This window comes from Phymastichus coffea, unplaced genomic scaffold (genome assembly GCF_024137745.1).
Source record: "Phymastichus coffea isolate CEN01 unplaced genomic scaffold, Cenicafe_Pcof_1.1 PCOF00113, whole genome shotgun sequence".
Taxonomy (NCBI): domain Eukaryota; kingdom Metazoa; phylum Arthropoda; class Insecta; order Hymenoptera; family Eulophidae; genus Phymastichus; species Phymastichus coffea.
The window spans coordinates 214,191-236,844 of NW_026706924.1; the positions used below are offsets into that span (position 1 = coordinate 214,191).

General features: G+C 37.1%; 1 protein-coding gene across 3 annotated transcripts in view; it reads left to right on the forward strand.

Annotated features, from left to right (window-relative positions):
• The window catches only part of LOC131670674 (synaptotagmin-7), a 154,004-nt gene that overhangs the window by 26,689 nt on the left and 104,661 nt on the right, over positions 1-22,654 (forward strand). The window contains exon 1 of one of the 3 annotated variants that reach the window (XM_058946458.1): positions 18,728-19,523. The exons of the other annotated variants lie outside the window; for them this stretch is intronic. Within the exon in view, the coding sequence (XP_058802441.1) occupies positions 19,422-19,523 (102 nt within the window). The 5' untranslated portion in view covers positions 18,728-19,421. Of the gene's footprint in view, positions 1-18,727; positions 19,524-22,654 lie in introns of those variants that run through there. 3 annotated transcript variants of the gene reach the window in all.

The following is a 22,654-nucleotide window of genomic DNA, read 5'->3' on the forward strand; positions in this document are numbered from 1 at the left end:
AAAATTAGTATGAGCTGCCATTTCAGCTAAATTACGTGATATGAAGAAAGCTTGATTTAAAAAACTTAAAAAAAAGCTAATGAAATCGCAGTCGATAAATTGTATTAATCCCTGAATGCGAAACATTTAAGCGTGAGCCGTTAGACTCTTTGCTGGTAGACGTGTAATATTTAACGGCTAGCCCACTTGTCATGCTTCTTTGATTGAGATAACGAACCTCGTTTATTCTGTCACAAAATACGTAGGCATAGAAGGAAGTGAATCGACGGAAATATCTGGTGAAATTTAGGAGCCAAGCTGTATATAGATCCGATACATTCGATGTTTTCATTTATTGGACATTTGCAAGCTTTTTTCTTCACATGCTCGCGAGTATAATAGTATCTACGCGTGTAAAAGTTTCAAAGGTGGTCCGTATTTTCATTTTATGTCTTAGGATGATTAAAATAGATAATTGATTTTCAATTTTTTCACACAAAAGTTCTATGTCTAAATTGCATTAAATATATAGCTGTAAGTTTACATAGTATTAAATTGAATCTTTGTCAACAGAGGAATATGAGTACCGTATAGTTTAAAATGTTTAGATTATTGTCCAAATGTACATATGTAAAGAATTATATTGAACTTGAACGTATTAGCAAAGACAGAAAATTAAATTTTAACAAACATTAATCGCTAAAAAAAACATAACTGTCATTTTTCTGTCTTTACTACTACAATTCAATACAACAAAATTTCACTACATAACGTTTTTTTTCTTAGTATTTGAAAAATATAAAATGCAACTGCTGACTGAACTCCACTTGTATTTTAAATTCAAAATTTTTTCTAAAATTCTTCCCAACGAATCTTCGAACTACGAGTAGTAAGTTATGAAAAGAGCAAATTCAAGAAATCCTCTTTGGAATCCCATAATTGGTAATATAAAACATAAAAGAGTCGACTATCCTTTTCTCTACCCAGTTTACGCTCGATATCCAAATCTCTTCGCTCAGGGTGATAAACACGACACGATTGCATTTCAAGAAATCCACTGTTGGTATTTCGACGAAGGTTAGGATGTGCTTTTTTCTGTACGTTCGACTTACTTGTAGAATCAAAAGCTCCTTATTTCGTTCGAAGCAGAGAGAAACTAGTGGTTTAAAGGTATATATATATATATATATAAACGATAGATTTTTTTCCGAGGTTCGATTGGAATTCTCTTTCTATCATTTTTTCTCCTTCTTTTTTGCATTTGGCGCTTGAAGTTTCTTTTTGTTTTTCTGGCGAAAAGGCAAATATATTAATATATTGCTGGGCGCTTCATTGAAACGATGCGGTGATCGGATTAGCATTATTGTTGTTAATAAAATTCACTACTAAATAAACATTTTTCTGTTTTTGATGCATGCTTTCATTCCCAACGGAACTCTCTTGATTGATAAAAGTCATGACATTTCTTAACAAAGAAAATTCATTCAAAATAATGTTAAAAAAAAAAGTCAATGTATAATTAGTAACGACTGCGTGCTTCAATTAAAATGAACAGGATAAGAATGTTCCACAATTCCATTAGAGCTTCTTCATGAAAATTCATTAAAAATTACAACAACAACGTCCAGCAAAAATTTGAAAAGAACTGTAGACTCTTTTTATACGAAAGATTTAACGAGCGGCTTTTGAATTCTAGTCCATGCACTGCAGCAGCTTCTCCACTCAGTAATCGAGTTTCATAGCATTCCGAAGAACATGAACCTCTTTCGATTGTTTGCTCTTTGGCTCTTTCGAGTAATTTGAGGTACTTGATGAATCGATTAAATTATATTAAATTATACTCATGAGATAGTGTAATGACTTTGAAAAGAAACCATACTTCGCAATAATTATTTGAAGTATGCTTTGATGAAAATGGATTAAATAGATCCGCATTTGTAGCAAAATTGAAGAGGGTCACTAGTGTCAACCGTCGTTAAGATCGACGAGCTTATGCTAGGGGAAAAGATACTACAACCGCAGTAGCAAAGTTGTGTATTATTTTTTTTTACTTTCACGCACGTCGTCGAATCGAGTTATGATTTATTAAATTCGTACTCAATTTAACGCGCTTAACTTTGTTAGCTTGATGAGTTGAGGATGTTTAGATATAGCTTTTTTTTTAGCTTGCAGAGTCAAGTATCAATCGGGATTACAAAACCTCGATTTGGGTATTTTTTTTCTCGTGAATTGGGGATGGTAAATCATTCGAATGCAAAGTTTCAGTGTATTCAAGCGTTATAGCGGATAGCTAATGTAAATTTGAAAGCATTTTCACTTAAAAATTTCACCGAACACTAATTGCATGCTATTCTTATCTGTTGCAGGTAAGCGTTTCGCATAATACAACTCTTCCAAACATTTTCGAAGCGTAAGTCCAATTCAATTTCACCTTAACCACACAAGTAGCCTGCAATTACAATGTTTTAGTTGAAAGACATACCCCATTTGGTAATAGAGAGGAAAGCTATTAAAGGAACGAACTATGAGAAGGTTTTCGGTTTCTGTATTTTATTTCCTCTCTTTTCCTCTATTTCCTTTCTCTCTCTCTCCCTCCCTCTCTCTCTTTTCTCTCTCTCTCTCTCTCTCTCTCTCTCTCTCTCTCTCTCTCTCTCTCTCTCTATCTTTCTCAGCGATATTATATTACCGACTTTTCGTTCTCTCTCTTTCTCTCGCCATAATACCTCACAACCTTAGATCAACGTTATATTGTTTTAATTTCAAATTAAAACAAAACAATACCCCGCAGTAGTGCGTTGTGAGGTAAATTTAGCCATCTATTCCCACGTGAGTGATGCTCTACTCAATAATTCACGAAAGTCACTTCCATCGCTCGCTCGAATATATCTTCGGCTGTATGTGTGTGTATTTCAAGCGTGCGGACCAGGGTCTCTCTGCGGCAAGCATAAGCGACGTAATACTTACGATGCTGTTTCGTGGAATTGAGCTTTCTTTGTTCTTTTCGACCCTATCTTCATGCGTCGAGGGTCACTTGTCTCGTATCGCGTGCGTAGACTACGCGAAGCCGCGGCTTGCTCGTGCGTGCATGCCGGCCTGTACGAATCGAAATTGCATTTGCAAAAAATTGATCGCTCATGCTCAAGGGACGCGAGCTCCTCGAAAAAGCCGAAACAAGCTTTGTTGGCCCGCGCACCACAATTTTTATCGTGGAAATTGCACGTCTTTCGGGAGAGGAGAAAGAAATTGAAGAAGAGAAACAGGAAGGCAAGGCGCTGGGGCGCAATCACAATTTTGATCGTCGCAAAAAATTGTCCAACCTTATTCTCATGCAAATGAGCGAAAGCACACGTATGCATTAGCGTTATCGTTTTATCCTATCTCTCTGACGTAATACAACTTGCCGAGGAAGGTTCTGCAGATAGAATTACGCTACGGCTCGTGAGCTCTTTCGTAGCCTCGAGATTGTGTTGAGCGCGTGCGCCTCCAGCAAAGTTTTATGCGCGTAATTTTTTAGGGAGAAAGCAGTTTCCGATAGAAAGTTTGAGTGCAACGTGGCTTGAGTTATTCGATTTGAGCTATTGAATATTCAAAAGGCTCTCTAAAAATTATTTCCAAGTAATTAGAAGGGTTGGATGAATAGACACGTTGCAGTATATGTTTAAGTATGTATCGATAGAGAAAAACATGTACGTTAGTCAATGAAAGTTTCATGTTCTTTGTACAGTTTTAGCAATTGAATTTGCTAAAATTATATAATGTTTGAATTGCAATTTATACAATGTACATATAATAATATTTATGCAGTGAGCGTTATAATCTTAAATCTAAAAGCTACAGGAATTATTACTTATTTTTTCTTGTGTGTTTATTCTGAATTAGAACTATTAACCCTAGGGCGAATGTCAAAAGCCCTCTCAATCATCGCGGATAACTCTAATCAAATTTGAACTTGATTTGACATTGCCGACTATAATTTCATTAAAAAAAAACTGCCAAATATCAAGATCAACTTTTAATAACAACAAACTTTTCCTCCACGTAGATTACTGAAATTTTTCATATTATTGGAAATTCCAATTGTTAGGAAACATACGTCACTGAGGAAACTTGACAATGTGATCGGAACGAAAGTGAAGCACTTACTTCGTAATTCATCTAAAAAAATTAGATTCAAAATGTCGCGTGCTATTGCAAACGCTGAACAAATATTTTTTCTCATAGTCCTTAGCAATGTTTGTTCAAAGACAATCTATTGTAATTTACAGGATGGAGTCTAAATTATTCACGCGGGATTTCTCATAAGAAGCTATGCTCAAGTAAAAATGGTGAAAGAGTTAGTGTTCGAATCGTTCGAGCAACAAATCATATGGAAATAATCTACCTAGAAATTCAGTCTGCACAATTATATTGTATCAATAAAATTACTCAAGGTATATTTGCTTGCGGATAATGCAGCAATTTATCTCTGCACAGGAGATGAAATAAAAATTGTTCATTCATTTCTACGTATCTACATACTTCCACAAGAACGTTTGCTAATTAAAGTGAAACTAGACGGATTTTTAATCACAGGAATGGAAGATGAAATCGGTGGAAGATCTCTATATATTCCTGGTCGATCACGTAAAAAAAACGGAAAAGCGAGATAGTGACAGGTTCAAGGAAACAAGGTTGCCTTGCGAGTTAATTGGTCGTATTTCTCTTTTTCCCAGCGAGAAATTCAATCGAGCTGCGCCGTTCTTTGTGTGTATCAGAAAAGCCATTATCGGCGTGATTGTTGGCTATTTCATCTAAGCCTGACATTTTACAACTAATTAATGAATTATGGATTGCGCGCGCTGAAATGGTATTATAATACTTCGTATAAGTGGGTTGCCTAATCAGAGTCAAGTGTGCTTCTGTGGTTCAAATTAATTTACGAAGACAATGATTTTATAAAGAGCTTGAAATAATTTGCACCATATATATATATATATAGTATATTACTATGTAAAGCTGCTCCTCGTAATTACCGAAACTTTCATAAAACTAAAATATTGATTTTGCATGAGCTAAGTAGCTATATGAAAAGGACTAAAGTTGTTTATAAATTTTCAAATAATAAGTAACAATTTTTACAATTTGCGGTTAATTATACATGGAAGTAAAATTTGCCGAGAAGAGAGGACGAAATTGAAGTCTCGAAATCTTTTTTCTCCCGCGCTATCTCTATAATTACCTCCGCCCAGTAATTTGCTAACTTCTCTTTACCTCTATTGCGATTGTTTTCACGCGTGACACTCTTTCCCTTTTGCGCAAACAAGCTAATTAAGGCTTTTGCCTTAGCGACCGCTTGCCGGTTCCGTTGCCCAGTGGAATATTGGAAAAGTTTAATCATGTTTTTCTATATCGGCTGTGGTATCATGTTTCTAATGTGTTAAGACACAATTGCTTTCCGCGAAAAAGTATGTTTGCCGATATTTAAGTTTGAAAATTGCTCTCACAGTTTGCAACTTCGTAATTCCGTTTCACGAGGAAGGAGAACTAAGGTATCTCGAGGGATAGCGTTAGGAGAGAAAAGTTTGAGTATGTTGCGGCAGCGTATGGCAAGCGAGAGGATATTTCAAAAGGAAATGCGAGTTACGTAGGAAGAGATAGTTATTCAAATGACTGCTTCTGAATCAAGTAATCTTGCTCTCAGTAGTAAAGTCTAATATTGGTCAGACCGACCGTTGCGTCGGTTCACTTATTTAATTGCGCTTTCTCATTTTAAAGTTAACTACTTTCTCGTGGCAGAACAGTTGAACTGCTACTTCTTGCAAGCTTTTTCCATAGTAAAGTTAAATTTTATTCAATAACTGGAAAATAATGCATATAAAAAAAAGATTGGATTATATCTATAAAAGCATATTTTTTTATTCAATTTTAAGATATTTTAATAATCGAAGATTTTCATTTTTTTATTTTGGTATTACAAGAATACATATTTAGCTCCATGTAACGGATAAAGAAACATAATTATTGCCGAATGTTGAAAAGCACCAGTTTCTTTTAAGATAAAAAAACATAATCCTTCATAAAACTGCCGTAATAAAGCCGTAAAGCTTTGATCTCAAAGATCTCCGCAATATTAAATCTGATGCAATGTCACGAAAATCCCGTAAGCCACGAGAGGCAGAAAAGAGGCTTGTGTACTGACGGGTGTGCCCAAGCTGTGCGAATTTACATTCGCTTGAAATTCAAACGCGCGCTGCTCTCATATGCCCACAACTCCATGAGAAGGAAAGTGGTGAACCTAATTTCAACGATGAAATATTACAGGCTTGCGCTGTTTCTAACTTTACGAGGGTCGTTTGAAAAGTCCGTGCAAAGTCAGAGAGATGGCGCTACTAGTGCGTATCAAAGTTATTTTTAGTTAGTGGCATATCTTGGAAGAGCATACACCAAGTTTCATCCAGATCGGCCAATTACTTTGCGTTTTACATTCGTTTCAATCAAAGAAATCGAGTGGTTGTAAAAAAATGGGCGAAAAAGAATTTCGTGTATTGATTAAACATTACTTTTTCAAAGGCAAAACGCCTTAGGAGATTAAACAGAAGCTTGATAAACATTATGGTGATTGTGCACCTTCGATTAGAATGGTTTATAAGTGGTTTCAAAATTTTCGGAGTGGCCACAAAAGAGTAGCACAAAAGACGCTGAACGTTCTGGACGCCCTGTTGAGGTTACCACTTCAGAAATCATTGATAAAATCCATGATATGGTGATGGCTGACAGAAGAGTGAAGGTGCGTGAGATTGCTAGTACTGTAGGCATCTCGAGCAAACGGGTACATAATATTTTGCACCAACATTTGGACATGACAAAGCTATCCGCTAGATGGGTGCCGCGATTGCTCACGATTGACCAAAAACAAGATCGTGTGAAGTGTTGCAAGAATGGTTTGCAGCTGTTCCAGCAAAATCCGCAAGACTTTAAGCGTCGTTTCATCACTGTAGATGAAACATGGATACATCACTACACTCCTGAGACCAAAGAATAGTCTAAACAATGGGTTATCAAGGGGGAATCTTCTCCAAAAAAGGCGAAGACAATTCCTTCGGCCGGGAAGGTTATGGCGACTGTCTTTTGGGATTCGCAAGGAATAATCTTCATCGACTATCTGGAAAAGGGTAAAACCATTACAGGCGAATATTATTTATCGTTATTGGATCGTTTGAAAACCGAATTGCTAGAGAAACATCCACGATTGGCCCACAAAAAAGTCCTCTTCCACCACGACAATGCGCCAGCTCACGCCTCAGCAGTTGTGGCCGCAAAACTGATGGAGATAGGGTTCCAACTCGTTTCACATCTCCCCTATTCTCCAGACTTAGCTCCGTCGGACTACTATTTGTTCCCTAATATGAAAAAATGGCTGGCGGGGAAAAGATTTTATTCAAACGAGGAGGTGATTGCAGAAACGAATGCCAATTTTACAGACTTGGACAAATCCTATTATTTGGAAGGGATTAACAAACTAGAGCAGCGTTGGATGAAGTGTATAAGCCTAAAAGAAGACTATGTTGAAAAATAAAAAAGATTTATTAAAAAAATTAAGCAGTTTTTATTTTTGCACGGACTTTTCAAACGACCCTCGTATTCTTGCCTTGTCACTCAAGTTTATGACGAATATATCTTCGAGACATTTTTTTACATAAACAAAAGTAATATTATTTCGAACATGAATATTACTTTATTTTCTGATCTTAAACTTTCTTAAAGACTAAATCAGTAAAATAGTAGTGTTTGGTAGAGTATTTTCAAAAGTAGTCACTACAAAGCCATGGCCATGAAATATTGGGGAGCTCAAATGTACTAAGATCGTAAAATATTTAGTTACTCCCTAACAAATCAATTTTATTGTTCGTGCTTTGCTTTTGATCAGAAAAATTTCAAGTCAATGTGTTCGTCGACTTTCGTTGATTAAAATTGAGTCTACTCGCATACGAGAGGTATATTGCTTGTTACATGAGTTTGCTGCATCGATATGAAACCTTAGCTGAATTCTATATTTTCAAACTTAATTTTGCTGGGGAGGGAAGGGGCAGCGTTCCGTTGCTTAGATATGGATACGTTAATGTCGATTCAAACTCACGTATACTGAATTTCTCACGTGTCGCCACAAATTTTAGCCAGAGAATGTGCGACTTGAGATGAACTAATGTAACTAGTAGCTGTGTTCTAATTGTAACGTTGCCTCGAATACTCGCCGCAATTTGCACGAGTGCCGTTTGCATCAATTCGCTTGATCCGACTAGCTTCCGATAATTATGTTCCTCGGTAAGTCGCCTATAACGTCTTGTATTATTCGTCTGACTTATCTGTCTTATATTAGTTTTAGGAGTGACAACACTATCGTAGCTTTTACTACAGACGCTCATGAATTATCGGAAAAAATATGTCTGTTTCAATGGTAAATTTAAGTATACGGATAGCGAGAAGATCGGTGAAAATAGATTTGCACAACGAAACACCGCTATTACGTGGAAGTTAATTCATAACTAAAGCAATACGCAGCAATAGCCTCCTCACATTATTATAATTATTTTTATTGGATAAGCATCAATATACACAGCGACACATGAGCGTAGGAAGATACATAAACTGCTAATGGTGATACATAACTGTTGTCACTCGCAGGTGTGTAGAAAGTTTATCCCGTAAGAAACGAAAATCGCAAATACCTTGATTGCAACAGTCATTTTTTTTTTCATTTTCAACAAACTCAAACCAAGACAACGAATGGTGTCGTTAAACATATGGCTGTGCAAAGTAAAGAATATCCCTGTCAAATGTGGCAACACAATATTAACATTCGGCTAACACCTGTACCCAACTCGATAATGGTCGTGTAAACAAGCGACTTCTCGTTTGTCTGCTGAACTCCGTTAATGCTTTCTATCTTGCTTCTCTTTCACTCTCTCTCTCTCTCTCTCTCTCTCTTTCTTCCTCTTTTCCGTGCGCGGGGCACACGAGCACTCGTCCATTTAGGGATGTTAAATTGGATCGCCGAAGGAAGTGGTTTACGCATTCACGCGGCCGCCGTGAACTTGATGAGATCACGGTGATTTTTGCTTGCTAGTTTCGCGCATACGTATAAGTGATTGATAAACAATGCCGTATTATTGCACAGCAGGCTCGCTATCGTAACTGCGATCGTCTTTTTCTTTCACAAGCCCAATTATTACGTGAAATCGTGGAATAAGAGGCCTGCAATGGCTCGGTCAGTAGGGCGACGGACTCGCACCCGGTAGGCCCGGGTTCGATTCCCAGTCCTTGCTGATTGATACAAGCACCACTGAAAAAAGTTTCATGTGCTTTGTTCTCAAACACATTGCAAGCCTCCGTCGTTGATTAGCACTGATGGAGCATAAGTAGAGCGACGTTAAAAAAAATAAAAAAAAAAATCGTGGAATAGTTTGACTGGATAGGCCAGCTGTATGCCTATTCGAAGCCGGATTTCATTTTTCGCGAGTCTTTAAATAATTAAATGATTGAAATTTTGTTCTCAAGATCGCGTGTCTTAATCTGAACTCCTATATACAGATATTTCCATCGATCTGTGTGTTTGAAAATTATAAAGGTTGACAAGTGATATTTACTTCAACACTGTTGCTTGTTTTTTATATTACGAATTTAAACACTATAGCTATTCAAGAAAATTTGCTTACTGTTTTATAAAAGCAACTGCCCCCCCCCCCCCCCCAAAAAAAAACAAAGAAAAATGAAAAACTTTGTAAGATTATGCAGGCACGGCTGACGACTGAAGGTATCATGCGATGTTTTGGATTATTTTAGTAGCCTTGGTAGAGAGAACAAGGGAGAAAGATCGATTCGGATGCAAATTAATGGCGTCATGACGACAAGAAGCTGCAAGCGTGAAATACGTCGTGAAAGCGCTTTGGCACATATACGCACTCTGACGTACACGTGGTTTTTTTTCTTTTGGTTGTGGTGGCTTCTAATACGAATAGTTTCCTCTTTCAGCGAATACTAGTAGGTTGTACGGTTTCAAATGTATCTATTAGATTTTCCAAAGCAGAGAAAAAAAGAGATGGCGTTTTCATGCGGGGGAAAATAAAAACGGAAAACGTATTTAAAGAGATCAACAAATTTTTTTTAATTTTTTATCGTGCGTTATAACTGATGTTTTATTTAACGAGAGCAGCTTTACGTCATATACATAATACTCCGTTGCTAGTAGATAAGACAATGTACTATATTTTGTATGTAAAAAGGGGCTCATAAGCACCATCAGAACTGTATTCATAAAAAAAGTAGTTTAAACAAGTGACCAGCAGTCACATTTGCAGAAGAATGAAGATAAGTACAAGTGGTACGCGTAATAAGTATATCGTAAGAAAGAATGTTGCTCAGCGACTTGCATGCAAACTTTTTTTCCACGTAGAAAATGATAAGAGTGTTTAGATCATTGCTAGACGTAGGAGGAAAAAGTAACTTCGTTTTTTACACGCACAGCACGAAATTTATTTACATATGAAATCACAGTCATCACACCAGTAGATTAAATTCACTCGCTAATTCCTAAAAATATCCCTCGGCTTAAATCCGGCACTCAGTCCAATCTCACCAGGTAAAACAGGCGAATACAATCGGCGTACATCTGCGATGCATTCATTCCGCCGGTCGACTATAAATAATGATGAAATAGTGTTATCAAGGCTATTAAAATGCTCTTGTGCGTCTTCCCTCCCGCATCGTGCGCACTCGAGTTGAATTTTTCTGACTTTACACGTACGATACTTCGAGTGGGGAACAAAGTTGGCAATACGCCGACCATGACAGCGATGTACGTGCGCTTTATTTATGAGGTGATGCTGCTACTATTGCTGGAGATTATGAAGACCCTTCTTCGCGTTGGCGAGTTCAATTCTGTTTTGTTTTCGTTATTCTTTAAGAATAGTGTACTGTAGTTTTAAAAAGTTTTAAATATAAGTATAACAGTTAATTCTCCGTTTCTGATGTTAAACATCAAGAACTGATTTGATATAATATGGAAAATATAAAATGAAAAATAAAAAAAGGAAATTGAGATGAAATTCTGCAATGTATCAGAAATGAAATATTTTAAAGAATTTACGATTATAAGAAATACAATATGGTTTTGTTAACTTTCAAAATAATCTGATTTTCTTATCGATAGATTGAAGTTGTGACTGACAGTCTTTACATAATGAGATCTACTAAGATTCACGGCTTTTCCAACATCATATAATCCAATAGAAACTTCTATCATGTCGAAAATCTCTGGACATTTCATTTTACTACTTCCGTAGTACTTCCAATCAAAATGGGACCTTCGAATACTTCGCGCGGATGCACACATTATCAAAAGTTGTCTCGAAGGATCTCCTACAGAAAGGACAGAGATATCCAAAAAATAGTTGAAATACGATTTACTTACATCCAAAATTTATAAATGTCAAAGTCACGTAAAACTGATGCCCGCATTGTATGTTATTGTTCAAAAATAAAAAAAATATAAGTAAAAACTTTATAGCGAACGAAGAAAAAGTGATGAAAAAAGGTAAAATGGTCTGGCCGCTCGATAGATATTCAGCTCGTGATAACGCAGATCAATATTCAATACGCGTATGTCGCGTGAAAAAGTATACCATGCAATTTGCGCATAGTGAATCAGCCTCTGACAATGTCATAAGGGAATTGGAGAAAATAGTCCGTTCGGTTTGTAAGACGAGACGGTGGTGCAAATTTTAAATGAGATCAATCAATAGCTGAGATTGATGTATTATGAAACCGATTTTAATTAAGAGTTTCGAGCAGATGACAATTTCCGGAGAAATTATTTTTTTGAGAGTGATTAAGTAATATAAAAAATTATGAACACTTCGTTTTTACATTTTACAGTGTAGATCAATTTTAATATATGGCAAAAGGTTTTGTCGGTAAAGTTTAGAAATATTTATGCTCCATGATAATTTATGTAAGATTACACTACCGTTAGAGTATGCATAAGCGTTAACAGTAATTCTGTGATAATTGATTGTAGAAAATTAGTTGAACTATTATCTTTATTGTTAATGTGCTTGCGAAGCGTTTTAATAAAGCGTGTAACTTCAATAATTATGAAAAATAGAACAAAGCAAGGATGCAAAGGACTTAATTTATTATCTAGTACTTTGTGAAATACGATCTAGCGGAGTTTGAATGAAAAATGACTAAAAAATGCCTGATGAAACATTCTCGTCTGTCGGGAGTTAATAAGTACAAGTATGTAATCTCTTAATTGATCTACGGAAGCTGCGTCGTCGCTCGCAAATAAACAATACCGAGATACGAAACGAAACCGATATTAATACGGACAATGCAATATTTTATCCGAAGATATGATTTAAGTGGTTATCGAGTTTTAAATTTTACATGCATTCGATTCCACAATTCTAAGATTAACTGAGCATCGGAGGCGAACAATGTCATTCGAGTTTGTTCATTATAACGCGAGGGTTGGGTTAATTTAAATGATCAAGTTGATATCGCCGGAGTTATTGGAATTCTCTCTTTATGTCTCGCAACTGAGTTACATTTTAATTATTGGTTTCGTCGGCTCTACTCGTCATTTTTAAGTGATTATGCAAAAAATTAAGTTATTAGTTAGCGATAAAAAAATTTCTTGGAAAGTTGCAATCTCATCGTATGATTATGTCCTCAGCCATGGTTATTTTGCAAAATGGAAATTGCGCAATATGTAACAAAAGACAAAGTTTTCCCAAAACTTGGAATAATTTATTTTTAAAAGTACAGAAAAGCTAGTTTAACGTGTATTACAACCTGCTAGCAACTGAATATGATTAAAATTATCGTACTGGAGACAATATTGTGCATAAAAGTCGAGTTGAAAACTGATTCAACAAACACGTACAACTTGCGTGAATAAACAATAATTTGTTTTCCGACTATCGTATAGAGTAATTTTTCCAGAACCTTAAGATTTCCGTGCAAATGGAGTGTGTAGTTCTAAGTTTTGAATAGTTCAATTCAAATTTTCGAATTTCGTTTTTATCAGTTGTTTTTACAATATGAGAAAGTAAAAAAAATTTTAGCATTTTTCATTATGAAAGCGGAGTAAAAAGGATATCTGGAAGAAAAATTCGATAAGAAATTTTCGTAATTGTTTCACGCTTCGTATTCTTGGGATTGGATATTGTATCGGAAGTATTCTATTCTTTTTATAAAAATGTTTATTAGGATGTCAAAGTTTTTGATAAAAATATTTGAGCTTCGTTTTTAGATCCGCCTAAAATGCTAAATACATATAGTTAACCAATGGATAAATCCTATTGTATTGTTCTCTGATTTTATAATAACTTTCGATTATTTTATGGCAACATTTTTGTAAGTAATCAGAAAATTCAAATAAGAGTATTTTTGTTCTTGTTTGCCGATTTGCAAACAATAATAATTAACTATTGCCTTCGTCGATAAAGAATGGTAACCGCAACTTCGTAAATGTATAATAGTGCATAAAAATCTAAAATTATAAACTTGGAATGATCTTATTCAACTTTTCTGAACTGTTTAGTGTGAAAAGAATTCAAATAACGTTGTTTTGTTGTTGTTACTACACATAGTCTATGGAGGAAAAAGCACTGGAGTAAAACCAAAACGACCAAAATAATCCACCCATGGCAGCACACTTTAAGCAATTAACCGCGTTTTTTGTTTGATCGTTATTAAAGCGTCCTGAGGCATCACCATCTTACGTTCTTGCGAAGCGCAGGTAAAAACGACCACGAAGACTTCTCTTTATATTGTTATCTGCATCCAAATTTTCGAAACGGAAAAAAAAAACAGAAATAGTTCAGCTTGTTTATACAGAGGGATATTCCAGTGAATGTTCGTATACCGTTTGAGAAGCATTTACATGTAAAGGGAAGTACAGTAACGACGATTTAGCTTCTCACTGTTGACTGTGTAGAGCTCGAGCTTTCTGGGTTTTCCCATTTTTTTCGACCTCGAAGCTGCATAGCAGGCTAATTTATCGCAAAATATACTTAGGAAATATTGAACGATGTTATGCATATTAAAATTTGAAAAACATAATTCAGCAACTCCATATATTCAAAATTACCCGCGAATTGTGTCCATTTGCAAGCTTGTCAAAACTATTGAAACTTTGTTTCCGTTCCATGTCGAGTTTATAATTTTGTTGAAATATGTCTGCAATACTTTCCCAAAATATCTCTACGTATTAGATTATTATTCCAGAGCAAGATAATGACTAATATACGAGGTTAAAATCCTATTCTCATGTATGCGAGGCTCTATGTAATTCTGAAAATTGAAAAATCGCTTCGACAAAATGCTCAGCCAGAGGAAAAATTACAATGTCTGTACGAGTGTCAAGGGTGGAATTCATCAGCACGAGCTGTTCTACATTCTCATTTATGCACTATCATTTGAAAGTATTTGACGAAAACCAAATTCTTGGATAACAAACTATAAGTATCTTAGAAATAGAACACAAAAATTTGATATTTTATTTATAGCTTTCACAAAGTAAAATGTTTGATTTTTTACTGTTTCTCATAAAACACATAAAGTTACATGAATAAAGTTTCGCCCACGACATTAGGCTTTTAATTCGTTCCAAACATCACTCAAATTTAACTAACTCCATTCAAATAACACACATAAAAGATAACAAAAGAAAGTAGAATCAATCAACGTATTGTCGGTTTCCCGGTCTTACTTGAACGCCCACGAATGATCAAGTGAAGAGGCGGTTAATTATTGATTGCAAGTTGGAACTATCGATTCTGATGAAAACCAGGTAATTAATTTATCACCGTATTAAATCATTAAGCTCAACCTTGATACTCATCAGAGTAGGTTATCACACTCATGAATCTACACAATAGCAGCCCTATTTCCTTTGGTAACTAATTAGACTAAGTATAATATACTTTAACGTTGTACAATTTAATATCAATTATAATTATTGAATTCAGAATACCTACATTTTTTCTGCTAGTTTGTTTCTTCTGATTAATTACCAACGGCAATAACATCACAATCCATTACCCAATTAATACTCATAGTCTAGATGAATTTCATCGAATATTCACGGTCGTATAATCACACGTCGGTCACCATTGAACAAAATGTAAAATTCACGCATACGAGTCTGATGGCACGTTCATTTGGTACACTATTTACTTATGCGTGCGGATTCGCTGTGATTCACGTTGGCGTTTCACATCTTTCATATTGATAACACATGATGTTTAAAGGGCAGGAATGTTATTGATTGTGTTACTTTATTGAAATAGATTGGAAAACCGTGTTTATATTTGTACAAATTACGCTGTTATCTTAAAAATGAATAAATTAGAACTTTAACAATATGACTGTATCGATAAAAAGTGTAACTGCAGTTATGTAAAATAAGCGGCATCTGCATGTAAACATGTTCGTTAATGTATTTACTACGTCATCGTACAGGTAGTTCAAACTTGTATAATTGATTTATGGCCACATCAGTCACGTTACAAAGTTTATGCGGATATAGTAACTATGAATAATTTATGAGTTGTTTAGTGCCATGAAATAAGTGGAGCTTTACAAAACATTCAATTCACGAAACATTAATGATACTTTTTTATTTTCTTCGTTTGCAATATTATTGAAAATATATTCTCGTAACGATACCAAACAGTCGCCCTCTACAATACAACATCGTACTGCCCGTTTCATCGTATTATCGACATACGTACCGACGAACTAAAGCTCCGCTGGTACACCAGGAATTTGATATGGAGGGTCGGTATACTGAAGTTGAATCCTGCGGCTTAGCGAGTCCTCCGTAGAACATTCTCGCGCTGGTTGTAAATGACAGACTTTTCGCAAGGATGCACAAAGTTTGATTCGGCTTCAGTTTGAGTTGTTTTTGTTAGAAATGGAACAGCGAGATAAGGCAACCTGCTGTTTCAACTTGCCGTTTATTGTTTGTTGGGTGACGGTAGAGTTTGCACGAGTTCGTTTGAGAGCTTGTACACGATTATTACTCAGATTGTTCAGTCCCACATGTTTTGTTTAATTCGTTGTCGTTGATAGAAAGTTTGACTGTTGCTTACACACTTTCTGTATTTCCTTGGAAGTTTGCAGAAATATACGAAAAGTAGTTTAATAGTTAATTCCAGAGAATTTTCTTGAGCATCGTAAAAAGTCCAGTACTTCCATAAATGGAAAATAATGAGAAATAAAAGTAAAGTCAGATTTTTTGCATGTAATATTTCGAGTGGAATGTTAAATTACAAAATATTCGAAAACAAATAGATTTTGTCTGACTTTGTTGAAATATTTGATAAAAATGTCGTCGCATTTTCATGTCGATAAATAGTGAGAAGCTTTCCGTTAATTATAAAATATCACCATGGCTTTGATTCTGAATATAGAATATCAATAATTACAAATGCGAACTTTACGCGAAGAAATTTGAAAGTTGGAATTAAAGACTACTTCGTCCACGATATTTTCCCTATAAATAAGATATTTTAGAAAAGAAGTCCGAGAAATAGAGTAAATATTTTTACTAGGAAATACGGCACGAACGCTAAAGCACGTGGAACGTTGCTATGGCAATTATTCATTTTACCCCATAAACTGAATGCAAAATATGTCAACGGATAATCCACGAGTGTAGTGACGACGGTGGGGGGGGGGGGGGGGGGGTAGCGCGATCTCGGTTCGTGACTATCATCTCGGCGAATTGGCACACGTGTCACAAAGAGGATATTATACTTGCCAAGGTATGTGTATGTACTTGCATATATTTGATTAAGGCGCGAGAATCAATGTGATAATGCGTCCATTCAGCATAATGGAGGATTTGGTCCGTTGTGCGAGTTACGTTTGTTCCGGCGAGGTGATAATATGATTTCGTTTGATATTCTACATTCATAGCGAAGGTGCGATATTAGACGGTGTATGGAAGTGGGTACTTTATTGATTCGTTATTTATGTCTTTTTTACAGCGATACAGTTATTGAGTATTTTGTTGCGAATTTCGTTGTAAGCTTCGGTGATATACGGATTAATTTCATAACAGTCATAGTGAACATGATAAATCGAGGAGGGTGAGTAGGAAAAAAAACTCGTTTGTCTGAAAATTTAACCACGCGAAAAAGAAGAAAAAACACGGACAAAACCCATCGGTTTACTGGAGGAAGGAGGTCAATTGAGTTTCGTTCGAAAGTCCCTTAACTTTATACTTGAAGCGACGTGCGGCGTTCGAAATAATTATCCTTCGTCGACTCCGTAGCTACACCCTTCTCTGCTCTCGGATTCTGTTGCTTGCGCGCGTAAAAAATCTCGACGGTTTTACTAGCGTGGGCGCGAAGAGAGTTTTTACGAGGTCTCCTTTTTACTGCCGTTGGCGAGTTTCTGCCACGCAAGGGGCAGAAGAAAAAAGAAATAAGATCGGGTTATCTATTGTTAGCAGCAAAGGATATATAGCTACTATTACTTTTCAGTATATTTTCGAAAGTTATTTCGACAATTATTAGCGAGAGAAAAAAGCAAGGAAATCCAATGAAGCTGCCGTTACTTAAGAGAGATGTAAGGACATAGAAAATGTCGCGAATGCGTATGCTTCTATTTAAAAAACCGAAAAATCTTATAAGATATAGGAGTTCACGATAAAATGAGAAAAATATTTCTGAACGTTGCGAGCCTATCCATGTGTCGGATCTTACAATTTATTACTTTTTTATCCAGATACCAAAGAAAAATTCTTCAAATTCCGTTGCGAACTGTACGCATATCAAGTTCCAAAAAGTATTTCAAACAGTTGGTGTATTTTTCTCTAAAGTTTTCTACGATATATTAAAAGACAACTGCAACAAATAACTGTGGCAAAATGTTTTAGTCGATGGATGTTGCTGTTACACATTCGTAGCGATTTTTAAAGAAAATGCAATTAATAATACGTTTTATCGGCTAAACTGCAACGAATATTCGAAATGCTATACCGAGAATCACTTTAAAATTCTTTGTGAATAATGAAGTTTCAAATTTGTCCGCGGAAAATGACTGATTATATATTGAAGGGTTTAGCTCTTGGCAGCGGCATCTACAGCAATCAACGATTGCTCAACGCAGTTATTAAGGAGCAATGAAGACAGTTGTATTATAAATAGATTTGTCCCTCATTAAACTCGGCGCAATTACGGCAGTTACGAAATGTTATTGCTACATTGATTTGTTTATTTACAATCAATCTAAATTTATGTATAAATAAGCACAGCAGATTTGTACTACACTTCTATAATCGTTACTCCACATTGAAAAATAAAAAGACGAATACAACTTTGTCTTTGCTTGTCCGGAAAGAAAAAAATGTTGGCGCTAACGACATAGGAAAAATCCTCAAGGTTTACTCTCCTCTCTCGTCCCTCCCTAAAATAGGCGAAGGTAGACAAGAAACTACGTAGCCTCTGTTGATCCTTTTCGCTGTAACATGCCTTTTCATATTTCCCATAAAGAGGGGATGAAATTGCATTTAGTCCATCACACGCAATTCATTCGAATGGTCGCTCAGATAGTCTGATCGCAGTCGTAGCCTTCATCTCAGCGGTGGCGGTGGCGGCGGCGGTGGCAGTAGCAGTAGCAGCAGCAGCAGCGTCGGCATAATCCTTCAGCACAACCTGCGAGGTCGCGCAGGTGGACGCTGCGTCATCGAGAGGAGAGCGAGTGAGTTCAAGGCGGGGAAGTATGAGCGCGCAGGCGCCGCGCTTGCTTGTTGGCTGGAGAGAAAGGTGAAGGTGAACCCGGGCGAGGGCTCATTCATTCCCTCATGCGCCTTCCGTGCGCTTCGTTAGACTCGTCCATACCGCTCTCTCTCTCTCTCTCACTCACTCACTCACTTCGTGGCCCAGCGCTGTGCGTTGTCAACAAGTATCCGAAGCAGTATACGCACGACCGACGCCGACGATCGTTTATCGACGACACTTGAAGAGTAAACCTTCGAGAAATGAAGATCAAGTAGTTCAGATCGACGAGTGGTCGGCCGACGCCGAGTGGCATTATTGTTGTTCGTTGGTTGGCTCGTTCACGTGCTTCTCTCCTGTATTTACGTCAGTAGAGCTGGTGGTGCGCGCGCATCGACTTGTTGGAGAACGGCTGTTGCTTCTCTCTCTTGCACTCTCTCGATATTGTCAATTAGAGAGCGCGTGTGTGTTGATAACCTTGAACCGGCGTCGGCAAAAGTGGGACGCTGGCTTTTGCTGAATGAGCCAAGGAGTTGCTGCTACTCGCCGAGCTTAGTTTGCATTCGCACGCCAAACCGACAGCGACAGAACGAAGAGCAGGAGGATCAGCGAGAGGAAGGAGTAGCAGGACAGTAGATAACCGGTGAATGAGTACTACCGAAGGCGCCGACAATGGTGCACATGGGCCTCGTGGGCCAATACTTCTCGGAGCTGGATCCCAACTCGGATGGCCCGCCGAGAGCTCAAGATCCTGCCGTCCAGGCAAAGAAGCTCGTAAGTAATACATTCTTCTCCTGCACAAAACAAATAACAAGGCAAAAGTACATTAAGAAGCGCATCTTCTACTTCTTCTTCTTCTCTGCTCTCTCCTACTTCTGTTATGCCTATTCTGGTTTTGTGTGCTGGCTGTGTTTCTATATCCTGATGATGTGTTTACCATTTGTGATTTTGCACACAGTGGAACCAAAATTGGACCTTCTTTAGTGAAATGCAAAGTACTCTTTCGAGAGAGACTAATAGTCAAAGACTTTCTTTTTGTCCCGCAGAAGATAGAACGCCGCGAGACTACGTGATGTGCATAAAAGTGTGTGCGAGAAAGCGGACGGCCTTGTTGTTTTCTTTTTTTACACGCGAGGATTTTCTCCGGGCGCGCGCGCCAAAGAACGCGTGGATAGTATTTCAGTGACAACGAGAAACATTGGCGCACGAATCTGATGAGTGTGTGCAAATAAGTAATCTTAGTTGACTTGCGTGATTCAATTTGAAAGAATACACGAAGATAGAGGATTTGCTTTATGTTGGAGCAATTAACACGGGGGTGATAGCAGAGAGGTCTGGCGATTGTGATCGCATTCCTTGCAATCTCTTGACATAAATTTGTTGTTGTCGCTGTTTATGTGACCCACGTGGGCTCGCTCGCCTATCTTTTCCGAGTCGTATTTTTATTCAGAGACGCTCTCGCGTGGGAGACGGAGGCAGAGATGCGATCGCTGACAAACACTCTCTTCTCGAAACTCCGTTCTCCAGTAACCGAGGCCGGGAGGATTTGGTATTTCAATTAAGTTTTGCTTGCTCCCCCGTTTGTCCGATGAATATTGTACGTTGTGTTGCCACCGGGCTCTTCTACGACGAAAACTTTCAGGAGTGGAAATCACGGGCGCTCGCTCGTTATAACTTCCTCGTAACTGAACGCCCCGCGTGTTTCTTTTTCACTCGGCGGACTTGGCGAAATTTCTCATACAAGCTTTGAGTTGTAGGCGGTTCTTGCTCACGAATTTGCATTCGGTGTGTGCGCAGTGTTTACTCTACCACGAGAGAGCAAATATATTTTCGAAGGGTACACATGGCGATTTACTCGAGCGAGGTAGAATTTACGTGTAAAAAAGCCAAACGAAGAAATTTCCTCGACTGACGCAAGAGGGAAATGATTTAATCTACGAGAAGAATCGATCGCGATAGCTAATTTTCTTCCACCAACGTATATAACACTTATTGTTTACCGCCTCTATATGTTTACACGCAACGACAATTTCATTCGTTTCTTTACCTTCGTCTCCTATGTATCTGCGTAATCTCCATTTGCATTTTTTTTCTCTTTCACACATGGTATATGCGGTGTATGGCAGCTTAATTCTGTTAATCTTGTTCTTTACCTTTGGTCAAGGTCATGCATTCATAAACACACTTATCTCTTGTACGATGGCGATGCTTTGTATATACTTTTATTGTACACGTATATATATGTAACCTTAAATCGCTCCACATCCGCAGAATGCTTTTTCTTGTCATGTAACTGATTTACATTTGTATGCACGCGCATTCTGACGAACTCATGTAAATGTGACTTGGAAATGTGTTTTTGTGAATAAAATGCCCATTTTTTAGAAATCATAATACCTATTGTTATTTGTAATGCTGATAACCAGATGCAATCAATTAGTGAGCTCTGAATTTTTTACAAAAGAAACCGATGAAGATTCTCGATAAAAGAACCGTGAAAAATTCACAGTAATGAGAAATGTCTGATATGCATAGATCTGTGTATTGTATTCTTTGTTTATCTCTTTCTCTTGCGTGAACGTTTTGTTGCACAATGATAAATTTTCTTTTCTCCAAAACTTCTACGTATTCGATCTGCGTTTATCAACAAACGAATGCTCTTCTATCTGGGTTTACTTGGATACATATACACTGCAATATAGCTGCGTAATATTTTACTCTTTGGTAAAATGAAACTTCATTCTTGACGGTTATTCATTGGTTGCTGCTACTGTGACTTTTTCAATGTCACTTTTACTGTAATATTATATTTCACTTCTTATACGTCTGTGCACGGCGAGTTTCACATTTCAATTTTCAAATCGCCTTTCAAAACATTATTTTACACGTCAAGTGTGTACTTTCCTTTTTTCGTCTAGTCACGAGAATGAATTGAACGGTGTTCTGATTAATTACTCCGGAACGTTCAGCTTTGACAAGGTATAAGTATTTTCTAGTCATCAACTGCAAACATGTAGCGCAGAATGATGACTGTTAATTGAATTTGGGCGTGACTGCAGGCGCACGTAAAAGGTAAGTTTACGGGGCAGGGTGGCGCACGTATAGCTTCGAGAAAATTGACTGCTAATCAGTTTTGGCGAAGGGGAATGGCGTCGGAGCGCGAGCAAACTCAATTAACGTTCTTTTTTTCTAGCGCCTTTACCTTTCCTCTCCCCCCCCCTCTCTCTCTCTCACTCTCACTCACTCACTCTTTACCGGCTGTTTATTTTATTCGTTTTTTTTTACTTTCGTTCGATGAGTTGGCTTTTATATGCCTGTGTAATGAGCGAAATAAATATTCATAAACCGAGAGAGAAATAATCGATAGCAACTGTGCTGTGCTGGCCCGATGAACGTGCTCGTTTTTATCATGAATCTCAGATTGCCGCGATTCGCCTTTTAATTAATAGTGATATTCAAGGTTATACAAATGCATGCACGCAGCGGCGCTTATGTTGCATGCGGATATTTTCAGGTGCTTTCTGTCAAAAACAATTTTTCTCTGCCGGTTAATGTTACGCTATGATCGGGTTCGGGTTTTATATTTTTTCTTTGAATGGAGGGAGCGTGAGAGACGAATGTCGATAGGTGATTTTTTTTTGTAAACACGATGCACCATTTTATTCATTTAAAAATTGATGAAATGGATCGCGAAAAAAATGTGATAGATCTGCTGTCTTTGCTGTATATAATTTTTATGGAAGCCTTACTGAGCACAACATGAGAAATTCTGCAAAGCGTTAGGGCTGATTAATTATGAAAACTAAATAAGTCAGTATTAACTAACTGGTCAACTTTTTCGTATAATTATTGGTGCACTAGAGAACTTTAAACTTGCTCCCGAAAAATCTCACTTAAATAAAAAA